This window comes from Topomyia yanbarensis, chromosome 2, assembly GCF_030247195.1.
Source record: "Topomyia yanbarensis strain Yona2022 chromosome 2, ASM3024719v1, whole genome shotgun sequence".
Taxonomy (NCBI): domain Eukaryota; kingdom Metazoa; phylum Arthropoda; class Insecta; order Diptera; family Culicidae; genus Topomyia; species Topomyia yanbarensis.
Genome location: NC_080671.1, coordinates 140,012,221 through 140,032,753, shown reverse-complemented (window position 1 = coordinate 140,032,753; position 20,533 = coordinate 140,012,221). Strand labels below are relative to the sequence as shown.

Below are 20,533 nucleotides of genomic sequence, written 5' to 3'. Positions count from 1 at the left end.
AAAAGTCACATATTTGCAGACTACGAGTCATTCCACATCAGATTTACAACTTCAATTTTCATTCTCTCCAATTTCTGTTTTGCTTTCTTTAGCTAAAAATTATTGACACGAATTTTAAGCTTTGGCTGAATTTTATATGTTTTTTAATGTTTTGGAACCTTATAAAATATTTTAATAAATTTCATAAATTTGAACATTTTTAAACCCCCGATAACTTAGAAACTAATAAATTAGTGGAAAAAACAATAAAAGTTGCGTTTTCGCATGATCTCATCGGAATTTTTTTTGAAATATTTGTTTTTGTTATGTAATTTATGTAATCTGCAAAAAAAAAATTAGCGCCGCGCCGAAAAAATTCTTGTTTGGCTTTTTTCAAATAATTTATAATTATATCGAGAAGATTATGCGAAAATTTCATAATGGAATTCGAAGTATTTTACAAAATATTTCGATTATATCAGGCCTATTACTGGGCGTTTAGTGTAAAATTGCCCTTGTTTTAAGTTTGTAATTAAAATATCTCATAAAGTATTTTGATATCCACTCCCAAATTTTTACACAATCTTTTTAACATAATTATTAATATTAAAAAAAATCGTGAAAAAAATTTGGTCCAACTTTAAAAAAATAATTTGTTTCAAATAATTGCAAATTTCATATGTTGTATAACAAAAAAAAATTTTTGTAAAAATTTTCGGTAAGCTCATTTGAAAACGCAACTTTTTTATTTAATATTTTTTCCATATATCGAATCATTTTCGAGTTATCGGTGATTGAAAAATATTCAATTTATTAAACTTCAAAAGTTCAAAAACTAATAACCTGAAAAAATATCATATTCAGTCAAAACAAAAAAATACGCGTCATTTATTTTTAGCTAAAGAATGCAAGAAAACATTTTGGAAAGAATCAAAATTTTGGTTGCAAATCTGATGTGGAATGACCCATGTACAAAGTTGTCTTTAGAAAAACTTTTTTACTGATAAGTTTTATGTTTTAGTCTCCTTCAAAATGTTTCTTCTCTATATTTAGGTTTACGTTGAAAAAAATTAAAAAAACCCGTTTCAATCCACCTAGTGGTGCAATTGTGCCTTTCTCATTTTTCCAAACTACGATTCCATGGCTGGTTATGTTTAATATAATGGTGGAACTGTCTATTAGATATTCAGTGCGATTTACACATATGTATAATGAATTGACAGCTACGAACTTGAGTTGCTATGTGTCGACGCAGAAACACTTGAAACCAGCGGCGGATTCAGGAGGAGGGCTCGGGGGGTTGGACCCCGCGAAAAAATTTCAACTTGTTAAGAAATTTTAAATTAGTCTCTCAACTCAAAATCATTTTAAACCAATTTTTTCACAGGTTTTTCAGACCCACTGGGAAAGTTTATTATAGAGGAATTAGAAAATTTTATTCGCCTGGAGGGGTACTTGATGAGGGAAGGGCGGTTTAGGGAAGGGTGGCGAGTGATGTGGTGGGGGGGTGCCCCTCACCGAATCCCTCTAACTACGACCCTGTTAAAATACAGAAAACCTATGCATGTAAAAAAAAATGGCCGGGATTAGGTTGACGATGTTCAGAGTGATTGCATAACCTTTCTATAGGAGAAAGGCAAAAATGTGAATTTGCTGTGTGTCCGCACTCTTAAACCCGTAACTCCGAAACCGGAACTCGGAATTTAATGAAATTCAATAGCAGCCTATGGGAACGCTGTACCTTTCATTTGAGACTAAGTTTGATGAAATCGGTTCAGCCATCTCCGAGTAACCGATGTGCATATTTTTGGTCACATACATACATACATACATACACACAGATACATACGCACACACACAGACATTCGCCGAATTCGAAGAACTGAGTCGAATGGTATATGACAGATGGCTCTCGGGGCCGGGATTAGGTTGACGATGTTCAGAGTGATTGCATAACCTTTCTTTAGGAGAAAGGCAAAAAACGAAAAGATGGTTTTTATTGCAATTTAATTTTTTGTTTTTGTAAACTACACTCTTAGAAAAAATGAAAATTACATTTGACGTAAACAACGCAGCGACATATTTTTCTGTCCGATTATAGGATTTTACATGCTATAAAATTGAATATTGTGACTTGATGTAAAACTCAGACTGAATGACTTGGAAAAAGCCGAACATCTCACATTTTTACATGTAATAAAATGTAAATTTATGTGAATTGGGACGCTCCTTTTATGTGCATCTGGCAAGACGTAAAGTTACATGATTTTTTTTGCTGTGTATGACACATGTTGTTTAGTCAAAATACTCTCATTGACTGTAGAACATGCACATTGTATAGTCTTCCATGCCGGTGAAACGTGCAAGATTTCATCGGAATCGAAGATCGTTGGTCACGATTTTAAAGATTTTCGAACGGATCTTCCTGGAATTCCTCTTTTGTCAAATATTGGAAAGTATAAAGCATTATATGATACAAAAATACAATGTACATTGAGCTCTTGTTCCTACAATGCTTTTGGAAATGTCATTGGTGTACTATTCAATCGAAGTAACGAATTTGAGAATTACCAAACGAGATTGCTAACGAAGTTATGCTAATCCGACATCGATTCCCATTCAATGAAACGTTGAAAGGATGACATTGAGTTTTTGTTTTCTATGGATCGCTTCTTTGCTTCGCTATTTGGATATGTTTCTATGGTGGGTAAACCACTTTGTCCTACACCACTAAGTTCACGATTTGCTAATCACATGCTATCTTTTATGTAAAATACTATAGCTAGGAAACGAAAATACTAGATCTCAACGTCACTTTTCGATAAGTTTCCCCCTACTCCACTATAACCGACCACCTAATCGAAAAGTTTGAACATACCAACAGGTACCCTATCCGTACACCCACTGTGGCACGTGTAATAAGTGGCGTTTATTGTTCTAGCTTAAGCTTCGGTTCGTGGGCCACTCGCAATGAGGTGAAGTGCAAACACCGCGAAAGCTTCGAAACCTGTTCGCTTTGCGACCGGCCGACGATACAAAATTCGACGAAGCGCGGGTTTGGTAATTAGAATGGTCTCAGTCTCAGCATCGAAGGATGATTGGATTTGCGAATGATTATAATTCACGTACCAGTGGAGCATACATACAAGATCGTACACTGGCTGCCTCGGTGCATTGTTAGCTATCGAGCGAAAGGCAGACAGAGGTTTCATTCCAATGTCGAATGTGTTTGGGTGTAAATTGTAGTTCAAATAGCAGATAGTAAACGTTGGAACTGTCCTATTTTCGCTTTATGTGACGATAGAAGCTGTTTGAGGTAGTCTCTCCCGAGCAAATAATACCTTCTAGTTGACAATAGTGAGCCGGTTGCGGTTGTTTGTTTATGAGCGTGATCAGTACTACTTACCTTTGCTAGTTATGACTTGGAGGTGGAAGTTTACATGTGATGAATCTGGTACAACCACCAACAAGGTTATGCGGTCGGATCAACCATAAATAAGATGATTATTGTGTTCCGTTTCCAGTTTCTCTTTCTCGGTAGGGCAATGATTGTCTTTCCAAAAAAAATGTAGTGCAAATTGCCGGCTACTTCGTCAGCGCAAATACTTCGGGCGGCACATTCGGAGGACAGTTCTTTCTCCCCTTTTATTCTCATCAGCATAAAACAGAATATCATATCATTATCTGACCGTTTCTTTTTTTGTATTCAATCTATTTGCAGGACCAGCAAAAAAGCGAGATGTGCGCACGATCAACTCGTCGTCCAGCGATCTGGGTCCACCACCGAAAAGCACCCAGAATGGTCAGCAACTGCAGCCAACCACGCCGCATCAACGAGGCAGCATTCGAGCGCCGACCACGTTGCGTAAGTGCTCCTGGTTTTTTTTATATTTTTGTCCTCAAGACCCACACTGATCCGACGGATGGGGGCACAGCGCATTTACATTTGGATATACACATTTATTTGATTAGTTTTGGAGAAGAGGTTTCCTCATGGTGAGGTTGACTTTATTCAAATTTGTATTGATCTTGAATATGTTGTGATAACGAGTTTCTCATTTGCACTTGGTTAGATGGGTTAGTCTCTTTGAGATATTTATGTGATGATTCGTATACAAAGTACATTCATGTAAGAAATATACCCCCTTTCTCTTACCCAAGTTGACTGTTTTATTATAAATGCAGGGAAGAGCCAGCAGAGATTAACAATAAACATATCCGTTTTGTTGGTTTCCAACACCATCTTGCAGAGCTGATATTGTCATAGGACTACTTCTTAAAATAGTTTTATCCTGTTTATCCTCCTTGATGCAAACGTACAATTAGGCTATAGGTATGTTCCCAGGTGAACTTGCTGCTCGCCAAAAAGACCATCCATAATTTCCGAACAGTGAATAATAGTTGCTTCTGGTTAACCACTAATAATAATGTATTCATAATTCAATCGAACTCCCATTTCCTCCTTGGTTTACACTAACAATTCCAACATGCCCAACAGCAGATACCTTATGTATAGTGTTTCCACCGGACCTGGTCTAGGTTCAGGTTACAAAACATGGCCTGCCGACATGCGGTTTTCCGTTCTGTCCGACGATGCTCCGATCAAAATGGAACGATTTTCTGCCTATTAGTTTCCCATGTACCCGGCACATACGGGAGGAACCAAGACCTTGTAGAGCTTCTTGACGATCCATAAAGAAGACCGCAAGGGAGTTTTGTGTGCGCGTGTGTGTTTCGGTGCTATCGACTGAACGCTTCATTGTGTAACGCAAGGTAGTCACTTCAAATGGTCAGTCAGGGGAGTCAACTAGCAGCAGGGTAAGCGGGAGAAATTCCTTTTTTGGTACAAGATAAACGGTTTCGCTGATGACTTCCTCTCTTTTGTCTGCCGGTTTTACCATTCGGTCATGTTTTGTAGGGCAGCCGGGTACTAGGTGAATGCAAATTAGTTTCGGACCTTGGCATAGGTTCAGCTGGGTATGTGTGTATGAAGATCGATAATAATAGTGCGATAAGAATGTGGGTCACCGTGTGGTCTAGAAGTGATGGTGGCTCAAGAGGTAGAATTATGGGGAACTTTGCTATGGTGTGTCTGCTTTGTGCAGCTTCCTTGTAGTTTCACAAGGCAATGACGGAACCTTTTATTTTGCATCCATGATTTATGCAATCTCATCTAGCTTAAATACAAATACAATTTCAGAAAATGGGATTTTTTTAGGTCTTCACACAAGGAAATCTAAATTGCAACAAAAAATATTCTTTGTGATAGTAATAATGTTGCGCAATCGATTTAAAAATGGCGAAGATGTCTATCTCAAATCTGAACATTCTTTATGCAGGAAACTGACCAATATTTGCACGCGCTGGCAGAGAAGAAGTGTTAGATGTAACTCTCAGCTCTGACGGTATTTCGCATGAGTTGGCAAACTGGCTTGTACCGAACGAGCTCGAGCCGTCGTTATCTAATCATCAGTCTTTGATCATTTAAACGTCTCGATATCGTCACATATCGTAATCCCTAATCTACGAACTGGAACCTCTACGAAGAGGCCTTGGTGATTAGGTTTCTGGGCTACCTTCTGACGATTGAATCTCCAAACGACTTGGATGAAGTCGTGGATCAAATAAAATCATTCATGGTAGCAGCAAACCAAGAGGCTTACCCGCTTTGAGTGTTATGTGTGCTTCTAGCGAATATCTTGGTGCAATACCGAACTTGTTCGACTCAAAAAATTATGTAGAAGAGCTTGGAATCGTAGACGCAGGGACGGGTCGGAGGTATTTAAGTTGGCCCCCAAAGCATACAGAAATGCCCTTCGATCCTCTGAGCGAAGTGGAAAAGCCTCTGCACAAATGTCTCAGGTCTCAACGAGACTAGCAGATTAAATGAGTTATTTTCGAAATCGAAAGACTTTCTTATCAGTTTGATTAGAACTGCTAATGGCGAATACTCGTCTGACGAAGATGTAGTACTGTCTTTGTGACACACTGTTTCCAGGCTGTACGCAGCCATCCCTGACGGCTGTCCCTGAGTTCTTTTCAGGTAGTTCTGATTCTTGCGCATTTGCTCGTAGAATTGTGACAACCGAATCGATCAAATGGGTGATTGAAAATTTGGCTCCATATAAGTCTCCGTCCTTCCAGTTCTACTACAAAAAAGGTATGAACTCTTCAAGCATAGTCTGAAAAAGGTTCTTATTTGTACTCTTAAAATAGGATACATTCCATTAGCGTAGCGCGAAATAACTGTAAAATTCATTCCCAAAGGTGGTCGCGTCACTTATAAGGAGGCAAAGCGCATCACCCCAATCAGTCTGACCTCCTTCCTTCCCAAATCAGTGGAACGCGTAATCGACCAATACATTCGGGGTGTTAGCTTGGGCGAGCACCCGCTGCATGCAATGCAACATGCATAAGGGGGGGGGGGGGGGGAGTTTACTATCACCCTGTTATACAATGTTGCCTACAAGATTCAAAAAGCTTTTTCACGAAAGCAATTAAGGTTAGGAGTTTTTGTTGATATGGAAAGTGTTTTTGACAGCGTGTCTTTCGAATTCATTTTGGAAGTAGTACGAGGTCATGTAGTACTTTCATATATCACGAACTGGATACAAGCAATGCTTAGCAACCAACAACTGTTCTCATCCTGTAGAGAAGTAGAGATAAGGAAACTGAGTGTCTGCGGATGTCCTCAAAATGGTGTGCTGTCACCACTTCTAAGGAACCTTTTCGCCGATGGCTTGTTTTAGAAACTTAATGAGCTGGGGTTTCCAACATATGGTTTTGCCGATGATTATCATATAAACGATCACTGGTATTTGCATTCACACACTTTTGGATATGATGCAACAAGCTTTATGTATTGTTGAGCAAAGGTGTCTTCATGTTGGACTATAAGATAATCCAAATAAAACATCATTGGTGCTTTTTACGTAACGAAGAATTACAACCTGTACTCGTCCGATGCAGCTTTTTGACTCTGAAATTATTGTCACAGATCAAGTTAAGTACGTTGCACAGTGGCGGATTTCCCTAAAAATCTGGCCAAAAATCGAAAATGGTTTTGATTGACCTGCTTAGATACATACCACGTTTTTTTGGGACGCAGTTTACGATTTTGACGTCAGATTTTCAATGCGGCATCTCTCCCCTACAATTGGGAGAGATACCGCATAAAAATTGCGGGTGAGATATCGCACTCGATGGAGGAGGATGCGTAGCAAAAATGTATTTTTTTCACCTCGGAATGTCATCAAATGATCATTTGCGTCAGGTATAGGTTCTTAATAAGGTATATCCACAAACTAACGGACCTAACACAGTGACGTATAGGATTATGAGTCTAGTTATCTATGTATTTAAACGGGTGATATGTATTTAAGTATTAGTTACTTCGGTTTATTCTTTAAAGTTTCAGGCACTAATTTTCGTGAACGCATTGGTTTGTAGTGATGTCAATATTGGGATAAAAACGAAAATTTTAACGAATTGATGCTTTTTTCAAAGCGAATCTTTAAGGGGTGGGCGTAGCGTAGTCGGTAAATCAGTTGCCTTCTACGCAGCGCACCTGGGTTCGAGTCCCAACACCGGGGGGTTAGAATTTTTTCATAAGAGATTTTTCTTACTCGAAGAGGCGAATGACCTTAAGGTTAAACCTATAATTGAAATAAAAAAACGAATCTTTCAAGAACAAACCTAAGTTATATAAATTTATTGCTGGGAGAAACAGCCAAACACTGCTTTTAAGGAACCGCTACCAACACATAGATATATATATATATATATATATATATATATATATATATATATATATATATATATATATATATATATAAATATATATATATATATATATATATATATATATATATATATATATATATATATATATATATATATATATATATATATATATATATATATATATATATATATATATATATATATATATATATATATATATATATATATATATATATATATATATATATATATATATATATATATATATATATATATATATATATATATATATATATATATATCGCTCGCACAAACATATAGATAAATAGTACCCTTAATTAAGTTACTCCAACAAAACCGAAAGAAAAATAATTTTAAAATGGTGATTAAATTTTTTTTCTAGAAATAGTAGTACCCCCCTTAAGAAAAGTGAAGGTGATAGCCGATTTATAGGTGTAATCAAACTTCATGAAACTCAGAGTTAAAGAGCTAAAAAATACTTTTGTTCACCATTTTTCAGTTTGTGACCACGCTGTGGCGTCTCACCCGCACATGCGGCATCTCTCCAGCAATGACCTTTTTATGTAAAATGTTCGTGTAAATTTGATGATTTTTTTCTTCATGACAAAAACCATTTCACAGTATTTTAGAAACTTGTCGCAATTGATAAAAAATGATTTCATGAATTATTGAATGGTTTACTTTGATGCAGGATCGATTTTTAGAAATGTGCGGCATCTCTCCCCAAATTATCCTATTTGAAAATATCCGTTTTTAGAGAATATGTAAATAATAAACTTCATACTCCCTAAAATTTATTTAAGTAGCTGTACAAACAGTAACGTATTGTACTTTTTCAAATATTGGGGAGTGAGAGGCATTTTATATATAACTTAAGCATGTTTGCTGGACTATCTCTAAACATAATTAACTCAGATATGCTGTTATACGTAGCTACCACTTCAAAGGTGAGCCCAAAGGTTTCTGAGACAGTCCAATTTTACATGCTGCTTTTGTTGCTAATTGTGACTTTACACTATATAAGGCTGTTCAGAGCATAAAGCCATGTCGCCTTTATTATTGTATTATATTCAATATCACATCTTTTCCACTCTCCGCTAATCACCATGCTGACTATCATGCTGACGAATAACCGATGCTACACTGTATCGTTTTCAGCCATTACGCCCAAACTTATACTACAACTGCAACTGATCGTGCGATGTGTTTCTTTTTGGTTTTCCCCCACAGAGAAACGTATTCCAACCAACGTGACGAACGCTTCGATACCGACAGGGCACGATCATCAACTGAAGGGATCACCGCCATCCAGGCGCAATCTCATCGCGAAACGAACGCTGTCGACCAACAACAACACTAGTAACGGAACGACGCAACATGTGGTGAAAACACCACTGAAAGGTGAGTTAAAGTTTTTATATTTTGTTCATAACGAGTGTTACGTACTCTCGCGCCAAGATGTATACACACACAACTTGTTGAAACGAGAGTGAGTGGTAAATTTTCGTAATTGAATCAGAGGTTGTAAAATAGATTATAATTACTGGGAGGCGCATGTCGCTGCTAGAACTTCTCGGGCATTGTTCCGTACTTACATATGCTACAGGCAAAAATAAAACAACCCACAGAATAAGTTCTTTTAACTTAAATTTAGGTACTTTTGAGCTGTGCGTCGCTTTCGCACTTATTAGTGTTGTCAAAAACAAAAGGGATCATCCATAAATGACGTAGCATTTTTCGAGTGATTTTTAACACCCCCCCCCCCCCTCCCCCATCGTAGTATTTCGCCACAAACCTCTAAATACCCCCTCTGGTAATTACGTAGCTTGACGGTAGCCCTGCCCCCCCCCCTTGTCACCGTAAATTTTTTTTTAAATTCTCCTCTATTCCCCTTTAAAAAAGCTACGTAGCATGACATGACCCCCTACCCCCTGTCGTCACGCATCATCACAAAATACGAAACTCCCCCCTCCCCCATATCATGCTACGTCATTTATGGATGATGCCAAACGAGAGATTCGACTCAGTCGAGGTCTCCCGTGCAGTAAGGTGCTTTTGAGTTGTTTGGGGTATACTCAAAATTAGGTAAATTCAACTTAAATTTAAGTAAATTAAACTCAAGGTTGAGTTATGATTTTTGCCGTAGTTAAATGGAAACTACCTTCAAAATCGTTTACCTAATTTTACCTACCTGCACGATACCACGGGATTGAGTCAAAAGTACTCAATATTAGGTAGTTTTTCGGTGGCGTGTAGTTTCATTGGTTGGACTTTAAATTTTATTGGTCTAGTTCCGTAAATGTCAAAATAATGGGTAATTGACTGGTCACGTACAAGCATGGAAACACTAGCGCTTTGCACCCTCTGTCGATGTGTAACAGGCAGAGAAACGTAGAGCCTTATGGCCGTATAGGGCGAGTGTTTTTATTTGTTGGAAATGTTTTCAAATCCTCGATAAATTTTCATTTATTTGAAAAGACTCAATATGTTCGCTGTACTAAATCGAAGGCTCCTTTACATATTGGAAACAAATGAATAAAAAATTAAAAATATAATATTTGTGGTCTGTTGCATACAGTTTGCACAGTTTTTCGTGTACGTTAATGAATGTTTCCTACACTGAAACAATACAACTTTAGAATTTCACAAGTAACGAAAGTTTAATATTGCTTTAATTGGATGTTTTGTTGTGAAAATGTCAAAATTTATTTCTTACCGTAAGAAAACTCAAAACATTTCTACTTAAATGTTTTATGTGTTATTTTCGGCAAAACAAACAAAGCTGCAAGAATGTGTGTGAATAGCAAGGAAAGCACACAGTCGAGTAGGAATCGTCCATCGATAAGGAGAAGAGGTGAATGAATGGAGTGTGTTTGGAGCGAATTTATGCGTCTGACGATGACTGAAGCGTAGTAGGTCGAGGTAGTAGGTAGTTCACCGAGGAAATTCGACAAACCGCATACATAAAAGTTGAAGATCTTTTTTCGACTGCTGAGAATAAACTTGATGCGAATCGTATTGAATAGAATAATTATTCATTCAAAAATCCGTGAAACTCGTTCAATTATAATCATTCCACTAAAGATCGAGAAAAAAACCAAAACAACTGTACTGTAAAACAATTAAAACAATAATTATTATCACTTACGTTGTATCAGGGTCTACTATTGTTCGTTTGATTGGTCATTTGACGTATTCGGAAACGAGCAAAAACTTGCATTGAATTAAAACGCGGGCGGGGGTGGGCGTAGCGTAGTTGGTAAATTGATTGCCTTGTACGCAGCGCACCTGGGTTCGAGTCCCAACCCCGCACATAGGGTTAGAAATTTTTCATAAAAGATTTTTCTACCCCGAAGAGGCGAATGACCTTAAGGTTAAAAGCTCTATAATCTAAAGAATAAAAAAAATATAACGCGGGGGATTTGAAAAGAAGATTGAATTTTTTAATTGAAAAAATCCGACTCAATCCATCTAGCAGTGAGATTAGACAGCTCATACATTTACCACTCATTAGTTTGCAGAACTCATGCGAAGTCGGCACCCAGCTAGTGGTAAGACCAAACCAGTCTGAAACTCGAATAAGCTAAATAAATTATAGAAAATGAATGAAATAAATGTAGTTAAAAATAATAAAGTAAAGAAATAACAAAAGAGTTCCCAGCTTTATAAAACGATTAGAATGGTTAATATAAATTATATTTATAAAACAATTATATCAAATTAGTTTAGATCATTACGTGAAAAATTAGACAAAGAATAAAAAAAATATAACGCGGGGGATTTGAAAAGAAGATTGAATTTTTTAATTGAAAAAATCCGACTCAATCCATCTAGCAGTGAGATTAGACAGCTCATACATTTACCACTCATTAGTTTGCAGAACTCATGCGAAGTCGGCACCCAGCTAGTGGTAAGACCAAACCAGTCTGAAACTCGAATAAGCTAAATAAATTATAGAAAATGAATGAAATAAATGTAGTTAAAAATAATAAAGTAAAGAAATAACAAAAGAGTTCCCAGCTTTATAAAACGATTAGAATGGTTAATATAAATTATATTTATAAAACAATTATATCAAATTAGTTTAGATCATTACGTGAAAAATTAGACAACATTAAAAAAAGTTATAATGTTTGTTGTTATTTCGATTATAGAGGTTTTAACCTTAAGGTCGTTCGCCTCTTCAAAATGTTATAAAATTAATAGAACAAATTACATTGACTTAATCTAATAAATTGGATGAAATGTACACAATCAATAAAATTAATATAATTAAGAAGCTGGATAAAATATACAAACTGAACACAATTAATAAGATAAATGGAATGCATAAAATAAATAAATTAATAAAACAAATAAATTGAATAAATCAGTCAGATTATTAAAATTAACAAACTATATAAAATGTATGAACTGGTAAAAATGACTAAAATGCATGCAATAAATAAATTGATCAGAATGAATACAAAGAATGAAACGAACATGATAGGTGAAATGAAATCAAATGAATAAAATTAATAAAAGGAATGCTGAATGAAATAAATGATTAAAATAAAATGATCATATATTTAAAATTCGTCAAATATTGAAAGCGAATAAAATAAAACAACGAATAAAATCTACGAACAAACTGAAAAAAGCGAGTGCATCGAATAATATGTATAGGGGAACCCGGGCCTATTCGGACCTGCCTAAGCAAATCGCTTTTTTAGGTAGATAGAGGTGAAAAAAATTATCGGCCAAAGATCCTAGTTGTTGGTTTGAAACCTCAGCTACATTTTGGAGCCATAAAAAATCATTTGCACCACTCCATGGCTGCATCTCTACGTTTTTCTATCCTTTTACAATGTTGGTCTATTCCGCAAAAAGGTGTATTTTGAAAGCATCTACAACTTTCTAGAACATCACAAAACTGTAAAAAATCAAATAAAAAACACTTTTTAAGGGGGTATTCCGACCTGTGCTTCAATTTCACCCAATAACTTTTTTCGCTTAACAGATAGCCATTTCGTCACTTCAACAAAGTTTCATAAAATCATTTCGTCTCCAAACTTACCATACATGACTTTCAATTTTGGCAACAACTTGAAAAGTTTTTTTTATCTGCGTATATACCCCCTTAAATCAAAATTTTTCAACATTATATAAAAATACTTAAAAAATAAAGAAAACTTTCCGAAGACATCAAAGTGCCATAGCCAATAGTTTCGTCGCAAATATCAATGTCCGGCTTTTCTTGATTCCGTCCCACTGTGCAGTGGTTGATGGAATTGGCGGTCCGAATAGCCCCGTACGCCCATTTCGCACAAAAGTTGTGAGCGTTTTTTAAAATATTTGTGTTTTCACACAAACAAAAATCATTCCATAAAATTGAAGCCCCAAGCTTTCCAAAATGCTTATTTGTTATTTTTGCACTTTCATTTATTACTTTAATCACGATTTTTCCATTATGATGATTTTTGTTTTGAGGATGGAAAAAAAATGAAACACGTTTATCTCCTTTCGAAAAAAAACTGCAAAATGAGATAGAGGTGAGCGCTGATGCGCACCTCTAGATTGAGATTCATCTGTCAAAATTAATGTTCCTGTATGGCGGTTCCACAAATGTTTACAATAGTCAGGAATTCTTTCGATTTTTTTAGAAATCGAGCGGTCTAAATTACCCCGAAGGTCTTAATAGCCCCGGGTTTCCCTACTAATTTGGGGACTATCGTTTCAGAATGTTCTGAAATGGGAGAGAGCATAGCGTAGTTTGTAAATCGATTGCCTTGTACGCACCTCAACTGGGTTCGAATTCCGACCCTGGCCACTGACCACAAGGTTAAAACCTCTAAGAAATCAAAAAAAAAAGTTTGTGTAAATTCCATTATTTGAAAAATGGCTATTTAATAAATAATGCACTTTCTAGTTTTTCAGTTCTTTTTTGTTTTCAGTTCTTCGTATTTCAATGCTTAATGGCGTCGTTTAAGATTATGTGGTGTTTCTGGTTCATTAGTTATTAGGAAAATGCAACTTTTAATTTATTTGGGCGGATGCCTTTTTACTCTCACAAAAACGCGACGCGCGACAGGACACAACACTTATTGTCCTTACTAACTGTAAAAAGGGATTAAAATTTACCTTTTCGTCGACCGGTGTCCTGTCTCGCGTCGCGTTTTTGTGAGTGTGAATTGAGTCCTTACGTTGGCACAGCTCTTAAAAAAAGTGAGATGTCTTTTTGGTCACTGATTTCTAAAAAAAAGATTTTTGTGTGGAATAGAATTTTCAGGTCCAGTATTTTAACATGTAATTGTACATAGTAAACTGAGATAAGGTCACATATACTTTCAAACAGAGAGCGACAGAGACAGGGAATGCGATTCTTGAATGAGAAAGGTAGTCATTTCAAAGTATTAATTTGCGTTGAAGTAAATAGAACTAAGTATGACATGTCTAGACTATGCATTCAGTCGATAACAATGCCGTCTGTTTGTAGTCATCCTTATTGCTGTCGATTGTTTCGCTTGGAATTCTCGTTCCGGAGATATGGATTAAAAAGGTCACCCGAGAAGAGTTGGATGCGACACACCATTTTGTCCCGTTCAGTTCGATTGCCATTCAAAAACTACGCTTAATGTAGCAAGAAGTTTTTGAAACAGCCAACTCTGTGCTTCAGTAGATAAGCGCATTAAAAGCTCCAATCCGTGACTACACCGTTGATCTCAACGTTGTGAGCGGGCATGTAAACACGATAGTCCATGCATATCCGGGTAGACTTTTGTAGTAGCTAGCTAAATATTCTTTCTTCAGTTCTTTCGAAATCTTTAGAATACTTAGCGAAATATCTTTGATCCGAACGAAGATCAGGTATAGCCCAACCGAGGTCAATGTATTAGATGTCAAGCGAGAAATCAGAGAAATTGATGACGAATTTTGTTCGACATTTGTTTTATAAAATTTCCCCGATTATGTATCGATTCTGCTCAATATTCCATCGATGTATTTCATGATCTGTGCACATTATTTAAAAATATAATAAGCCAGAAGGTTTGCAAGCGACGTCATCCCCAATTGCGGTAAAACTTTGCCGTAACTTTGCAGATTTCATCGCACCATAGCATGCGGAAGTGGTAATTCCCGTCGCCCATCAAATCCAAGCACGAGTTATTAACATTCAAATCCCACGGTACGTTTCTGTCTAAAGTTTAAAACGGGCACCTATTATCGAAAGGTTAGACGTTGTTTTTCCATGTGGATTTTTTTCTTAATGTTGCATATTGATGATAATCTTCTAACGCACCTACCTCCGGCGGATATAGGCGTTTGATAAACGCGTTAATAACCAACCAATTAGCGCCACCTAACTATGGGAGGTGGGTGAGCTGAACAGATCTGCGCTGGAGTAGCCAGACCGCCGTCCGACGACGACCCGCTCGATGGTGGGTTAATCATATCGGTGCGGTGGAATGTGGCTGCACACGTGTGGTACGTACGCGAGCAGCTCGCATTTACTCGGACATGATAGAGGAAAACCGCGCAGTTTAGCGTACCAGCTGAAAAAAGGTAGGTAATAGAGAAAACCTAACCGTTCGCATCGAGTGTTAGGAAAGTATTTTCAAACAAGCGGAATGTCTGCGCTAGAGGATTTCCGTTAATTGACCATCGGGTGGTTAACTATGTACAAACGTGGTTGAATGCTTTGCGCTGTGACGCGATGTTAAGTGTCAAATAAGACAAATTAACGTTAGTTTTTGATTGAAAACAATGGTTTTTTGTGCTAGTTTATTTAACAAGGCTTCAAAACAATATTAGCTATGTGTGAACAAACTGCTTTAGGGTTAACAACTTTCATGGAGTTGATTGTTTTGCCTAAAGAACAGATATTTCGTTTTTATCAATAACCTTTAATTGACTGACAGTCTGCAAATTAATGAGTAGCACCGTTCCTTGAATGGAAGCAACAAATAGCTCGCAATAATACACCACCACGAAAAAAGGTTAAAACTTGCAATATCACGAACGATATCTTTGCAAAAATAAATAAATAACTGAATGCTTATCCAACGCCGACTTGCGTGCCGATGAGATGCGGAAAATTTCCAACAGACGTAAATAAAGCAAGTGGTGAAGGAAAGAAATTTTCACTTTCTACGTGCCACCATCACCACCCAAACGTTGGTTGGTAAGCTGCTAGGCTACAGTTTGGTCATGGAAACTTCCGATTTTTGCGATCGTTCACGTCGGCTAGGCAACGGTTTTGCCTGGTGCTTCGAAGCGGAGGACGCGATGATTGATGGCTTAGATTTGCTACTGGACCGACACGGAATGACATAAATAATCCGGCACAAGCTACTCGGCTCGGGGTGAAAACTGGTTGGCCTGTGATGGAAGCTGATGGAGACTTCCCGAAAGGTATCTCTTGTGCCGTTGTTTGCTGATTTGGGGAGTTACCTTAATTTCGGATTTTTTAAATCGTGGAATTGATGTAATTTGTTCACTTGTTGCTGAATTCTTTGTAGTGTTCTTTAGAAATTTTTTTGCTGATTCATTTGTAGTGTGTACGGAAGTTTTTTGTAAAGTTATTTTCATTTCGATTGTCTAGTTATCGATTAACACCCTAAAGCTGACCATTATCCGAAGGACGGTTTCTACAACAATTATGAATATGCTGCCAAGCTTGTCGAATTTGGAGTTCAAGTTCTGCGATAGAACAAGCTACCTTAAAAAGTACTCAAATAACCAGCTGTAGTGACCTTCAGTATATGATAAGTACTTATCATGCTTCAGAACTCTCTGAAATTTCATTTACTGTTTCCGTAATTAACACACCCACAATTTCGCTAGATGGCTGTAATTTTTGCAGCACTTCTGTCCAGCAGAAGAAAAACGGTCAACCTGGCAGTAAAGAGAAAAGTAATTGGCGCACTGCGCACCCGAAGGAAAAATGGGTTAATAATGCTAATGCAGTGATTGTATGTATACAACACATATACAAACCATTTGAATAATGGGATAATATATACAATGTACAGGACGTACTGACGGCATTCCAACGGCACCGACAATAGATTAGTAGCTGTCATTAGCTTATGGGTGGCCCCAAGGTACGCCCAGCCGCATAGGGTGGCGCTTGGGCAACTTTTAGTCACATGCATTGTTTTACCTTCTCTCTTCAATCATATCGTGCCGGACTATATTTACTGCAAAAAGCATTTTTTTTGATAAGTGAATGACAGCTTGATGGTCTCGGGTGAACGACGTTATGGTCCGATTTCTTTGCCGGTGTTAGTAAGTGCACTACCAACCGTTACTGTTGCTATTATATTTAAATATATTACTAAAATTGTTTCTGCAATAGCAACTATTTTTACATAATAAATAAGTGTGATTGCTGTAAACTTTCAGCCAAAATCAAGTGGTTTCCAAATAGCATAAACCGCGCCATTCAAGTAACTATGATTGAACAACGCCCACGAATTTCAGACCGCAACAAGAGAGGTTAAAACCATCAGTTTTATTGTTTTCCTGCTAAGCGCTATCTGTTTTTTGCGCAAGTTTTTCTACGCTATTTCAACATTCTACAATGGATTCAACTAACGCTTCCATTAATATCTGACCAGAGAAACGCTAAAACATCAACCGAGATCATAAGCAACAAGGCGTCAATCAATGTGGCAATAAACACAACAACAACATCGACAGAGGCTCATCTTCCAAAACCCAATGTCTCGGGATTTGGTGAGATCCATCTCAGCAATAGCTTGTGGGCCAAAAATTGAGGTGCAAACAGGTGCTTACCATGCCATGGAATGATGAGAAGCAAACATCGCTTACACAATTTGTAATCCATTACGTTCTGCTTAAAGTGGTCGTAAAAAATTGGCTCTTCGTTGGATGCTCCTTCGAACGCAAAATTTTTCGGTTTGTTACTGTGAGCTATTTTTAAAGATATTGACGGTAAGGTGCAAGGTCTTAGATTAAAAAAATGGTGGCTATTCAACCGATCATCTGTGGCAGATTCGTAGCCGGAAAATTTGCTTTGGAGTAGGTTTAAATTTTTAATTTTTTTTTTGCGTTCATTTAGCAAGGCTCAGAACGTTAGCATAGCGGAGGCGTGGGCATTTTATATATTTGTAAGATTCAAAATTAAAACAAAATAAAAAAGGTTTATTAGTGAAAGTCAGTCAGATCTCGTGCGCGCAATTTTCTCATTGTGCGCGGAGACCATTTTTCGCGGAGGGAAATATTCGTTTTCTCGCCAACTGCAACATCTGTTCTCCTCGCGATCTTGTTCACGCTCGCGCCTTCATCATGGTCACTGTCTTAATGTTCGCGATCAGATGTTCTTCCTAACTTTTTGCCCTTGCGTATCTCGAGTGTGAACCCTCCGTCCTAGGTAGTAGCTTTTCCTCACTGATGGTATTAGCTGTTGAGTTTGTGGTACTTTAAAACTTGGAAACCATGTGTGGTTAGGGTTATTGGAAGTTATTTCCATAGATGCACTTTTCTTGGTGATTGTTGAGCAGAGTTGTCTGTAATGTGCCTTCTCTTCACAGAACTGGCAGGCAATAATTTGTCCTTGATACGTACAAAGAGCCCTGTGCAATACTTCTACCGCATTGTGATTAACACTATAGTACTAGTCAGGTACGAAGGAATGTGTCGACCTACATTTTCATCACAAGAAACACCATTTGAAATATCTGGAAAGGAGTTCTTCCATCTGTTATGCACTTTCCTGCAATACGACATGACTTTTTCAATAGCCACTTTGCAATAAAATTGTGCCAGATCATGTAAGTTTATCTTAAGTTTTGTGTCGTCCATATATATATGGGATCTTTGTTTTAGTGTTATCACTCACAAATCCGTGTTTCCGTGTTCCTCGAAAAAATTGTTTTGCGGTATACATCGTAACTTAAAATATACTGGACCAACCGCTTTGATATTTCGAAATTTTGTACTGTATTTGTCCACGTAATTTCTCATGGGATATTTTTCTTTTCTTATTTTTGATTTTGAAATTTTTCGTTGCACGTTGAAATCAAAAATCCGCTTTTCGTTAAAAAAAACTACAAGCGACAGCCCTATGAGGTTGTACGAACTGTTGACGTAAGACTACACCACTAATTATAAAATATTGTAATCATATTGTTATTTTATTTGTAACACTAATTTGTAAATAGTAATCGAAATTGTCTTGGTATGGTTCAAGCTCCATGAGATTATTTATAATTGTTTAAAGGAAAATGTTCTATTTTAATTCTTCTTTGAATTTCTTGGTGGTCCTGAAAAGGACCGTTTAATGGTTTAATGGCTCTCAAAAGTGCCGTTTGTCACTAGAAAAAAAAGAAAGCTCGCCAATATGAATATTATTTAGCATTAATTCTAATTTCTTACCTTGGATCAAAGTACCTTCTCCAACATCCCAGCATGTAGCTTGAGACGCATTATATTTCGTCGCATTCTTCCTCGCCCAATGACGCGGAACTCGTTCAGCCACTGTTTTCGCTTTCTTCGAAGAGTTTTCCATCTGTTGCTCTTTTGTGCGCTTCTACACTGGAAGTATCCTGTCCGTTTGGAGTACACAACTACAATGATTGCGAAAAAAGGATATCGCTCTTTATATATTAGCGATCAAATTGTGCGAAAATATACAACAAACTGGACAGAAACGTGTTATATTATTGAAAATCAGAGATTTTGGGAACCCTGCCACCTCCGAAAGAGACACCAAAAAGAAAACGCAAATTTTTTTCGTTGTTTCACAAATAGGACGGTCTTTCATCAGCAGCGTAGAAGTGATAAAAGGGATGCAGTGACTCAAATGGTCAGCATTTCAAACAAGTCATCGAGGTGGAAGGTTGTTGCTGATGTATATCGTGCGTTGCAGTTATGACTACAAGGTGCAGATCGTTCGTTTCTCAACCCGAATAAAGTCAACAGAAGCTATTTCACCAAACCGTCCTTTTCAGGACGAATATATGATGGAAAAAGAAATGAATTGGAAATTTTCTTCTCTTAACTCAATTATTTTTGTGCTAGCTAATCGGTTGTACATTATTTTGTGACCATTATAAGTTTAAAAATGTTTTTCTCAATTTGTACCGTGAACTTACCGATTTCGCAAAATCGAAATCTTCATCACAGGTCAAACAATTGCCCATTTGGTGTTATGATAAAAGTAGATTACTTAACATTCGTCTCGAACATTGTACCCAAGCGAACGGTAACCAGCTGTACAAAGCTCGAATCAAACAGCTATGTGAATAAATTGTATCCGTATACGAATGGAAGATACATGCACGTCAAAATGATTCAATGCTAGTGATAATGGGTGGAGCGAAAGGGACAACTAGTACCACGACGCTATATTAACTATGTTAGCACAAGGAGCTCGACTGTATAATCAAGGTATACATAAAATGCGTGCTTGAAACGAGCACAGCGTAAGGGAAAGCTCAATCATCTGTTGAACGGCATTGCGTAGCGTTCCTCCACAGCCAGTGCAGCGGACATATCAGCCTGCTATACTATCTATAGAAACATGCTGTGCAGTGTTCTACTTTGCTTGCCGTTTAACAGGCAACTGAGCTTGTCTGGCCAAATCCGTTCTTTAAATAGTCGATGATGACGTCATTCATAGAAGCGTAGCGCGCTAGGTACACAAATCTGTCGTGCTGGACTTGGGAAGCGCTATATTCTGTGTGTAAATGCGCGATATTTTGACTAGGTTGTACATTATTTAAATTTTCAATGCCATAATATCAAAAATCTTTAGGTTTATCTATTGGAACCTATTCTTAGAAGT

General features: G+C 37.2%; 1 protein-coding gene across 2 annotated transcripts in view; it reads left to right on the top strand.

Annotated features, from left to right (window-relative positions):
- The window catches only part of LOC131681538 (uncharacterized), a 516,112-nt gene that overhangs the window by 314,773 nt on the left and 180,806 nt on the right, over nt 1-20,533 (top strand). For both annotated transcript variants that reach the window (XM_058962362.1, XM_058962361.1), the window contains exons 5-6: nt 3,701-3,844; nt 8,974-9,144. In XM_058962362.1, the coding sequence (XP_058818345.1) occupies nt 3,701-3,844; nt 8,974-9,144 (315 nt within the window). The remainder of the gene's footprint in view (nt 1-3,700; nt 3,845-8,973; nt 9,145-20,533) is intronic.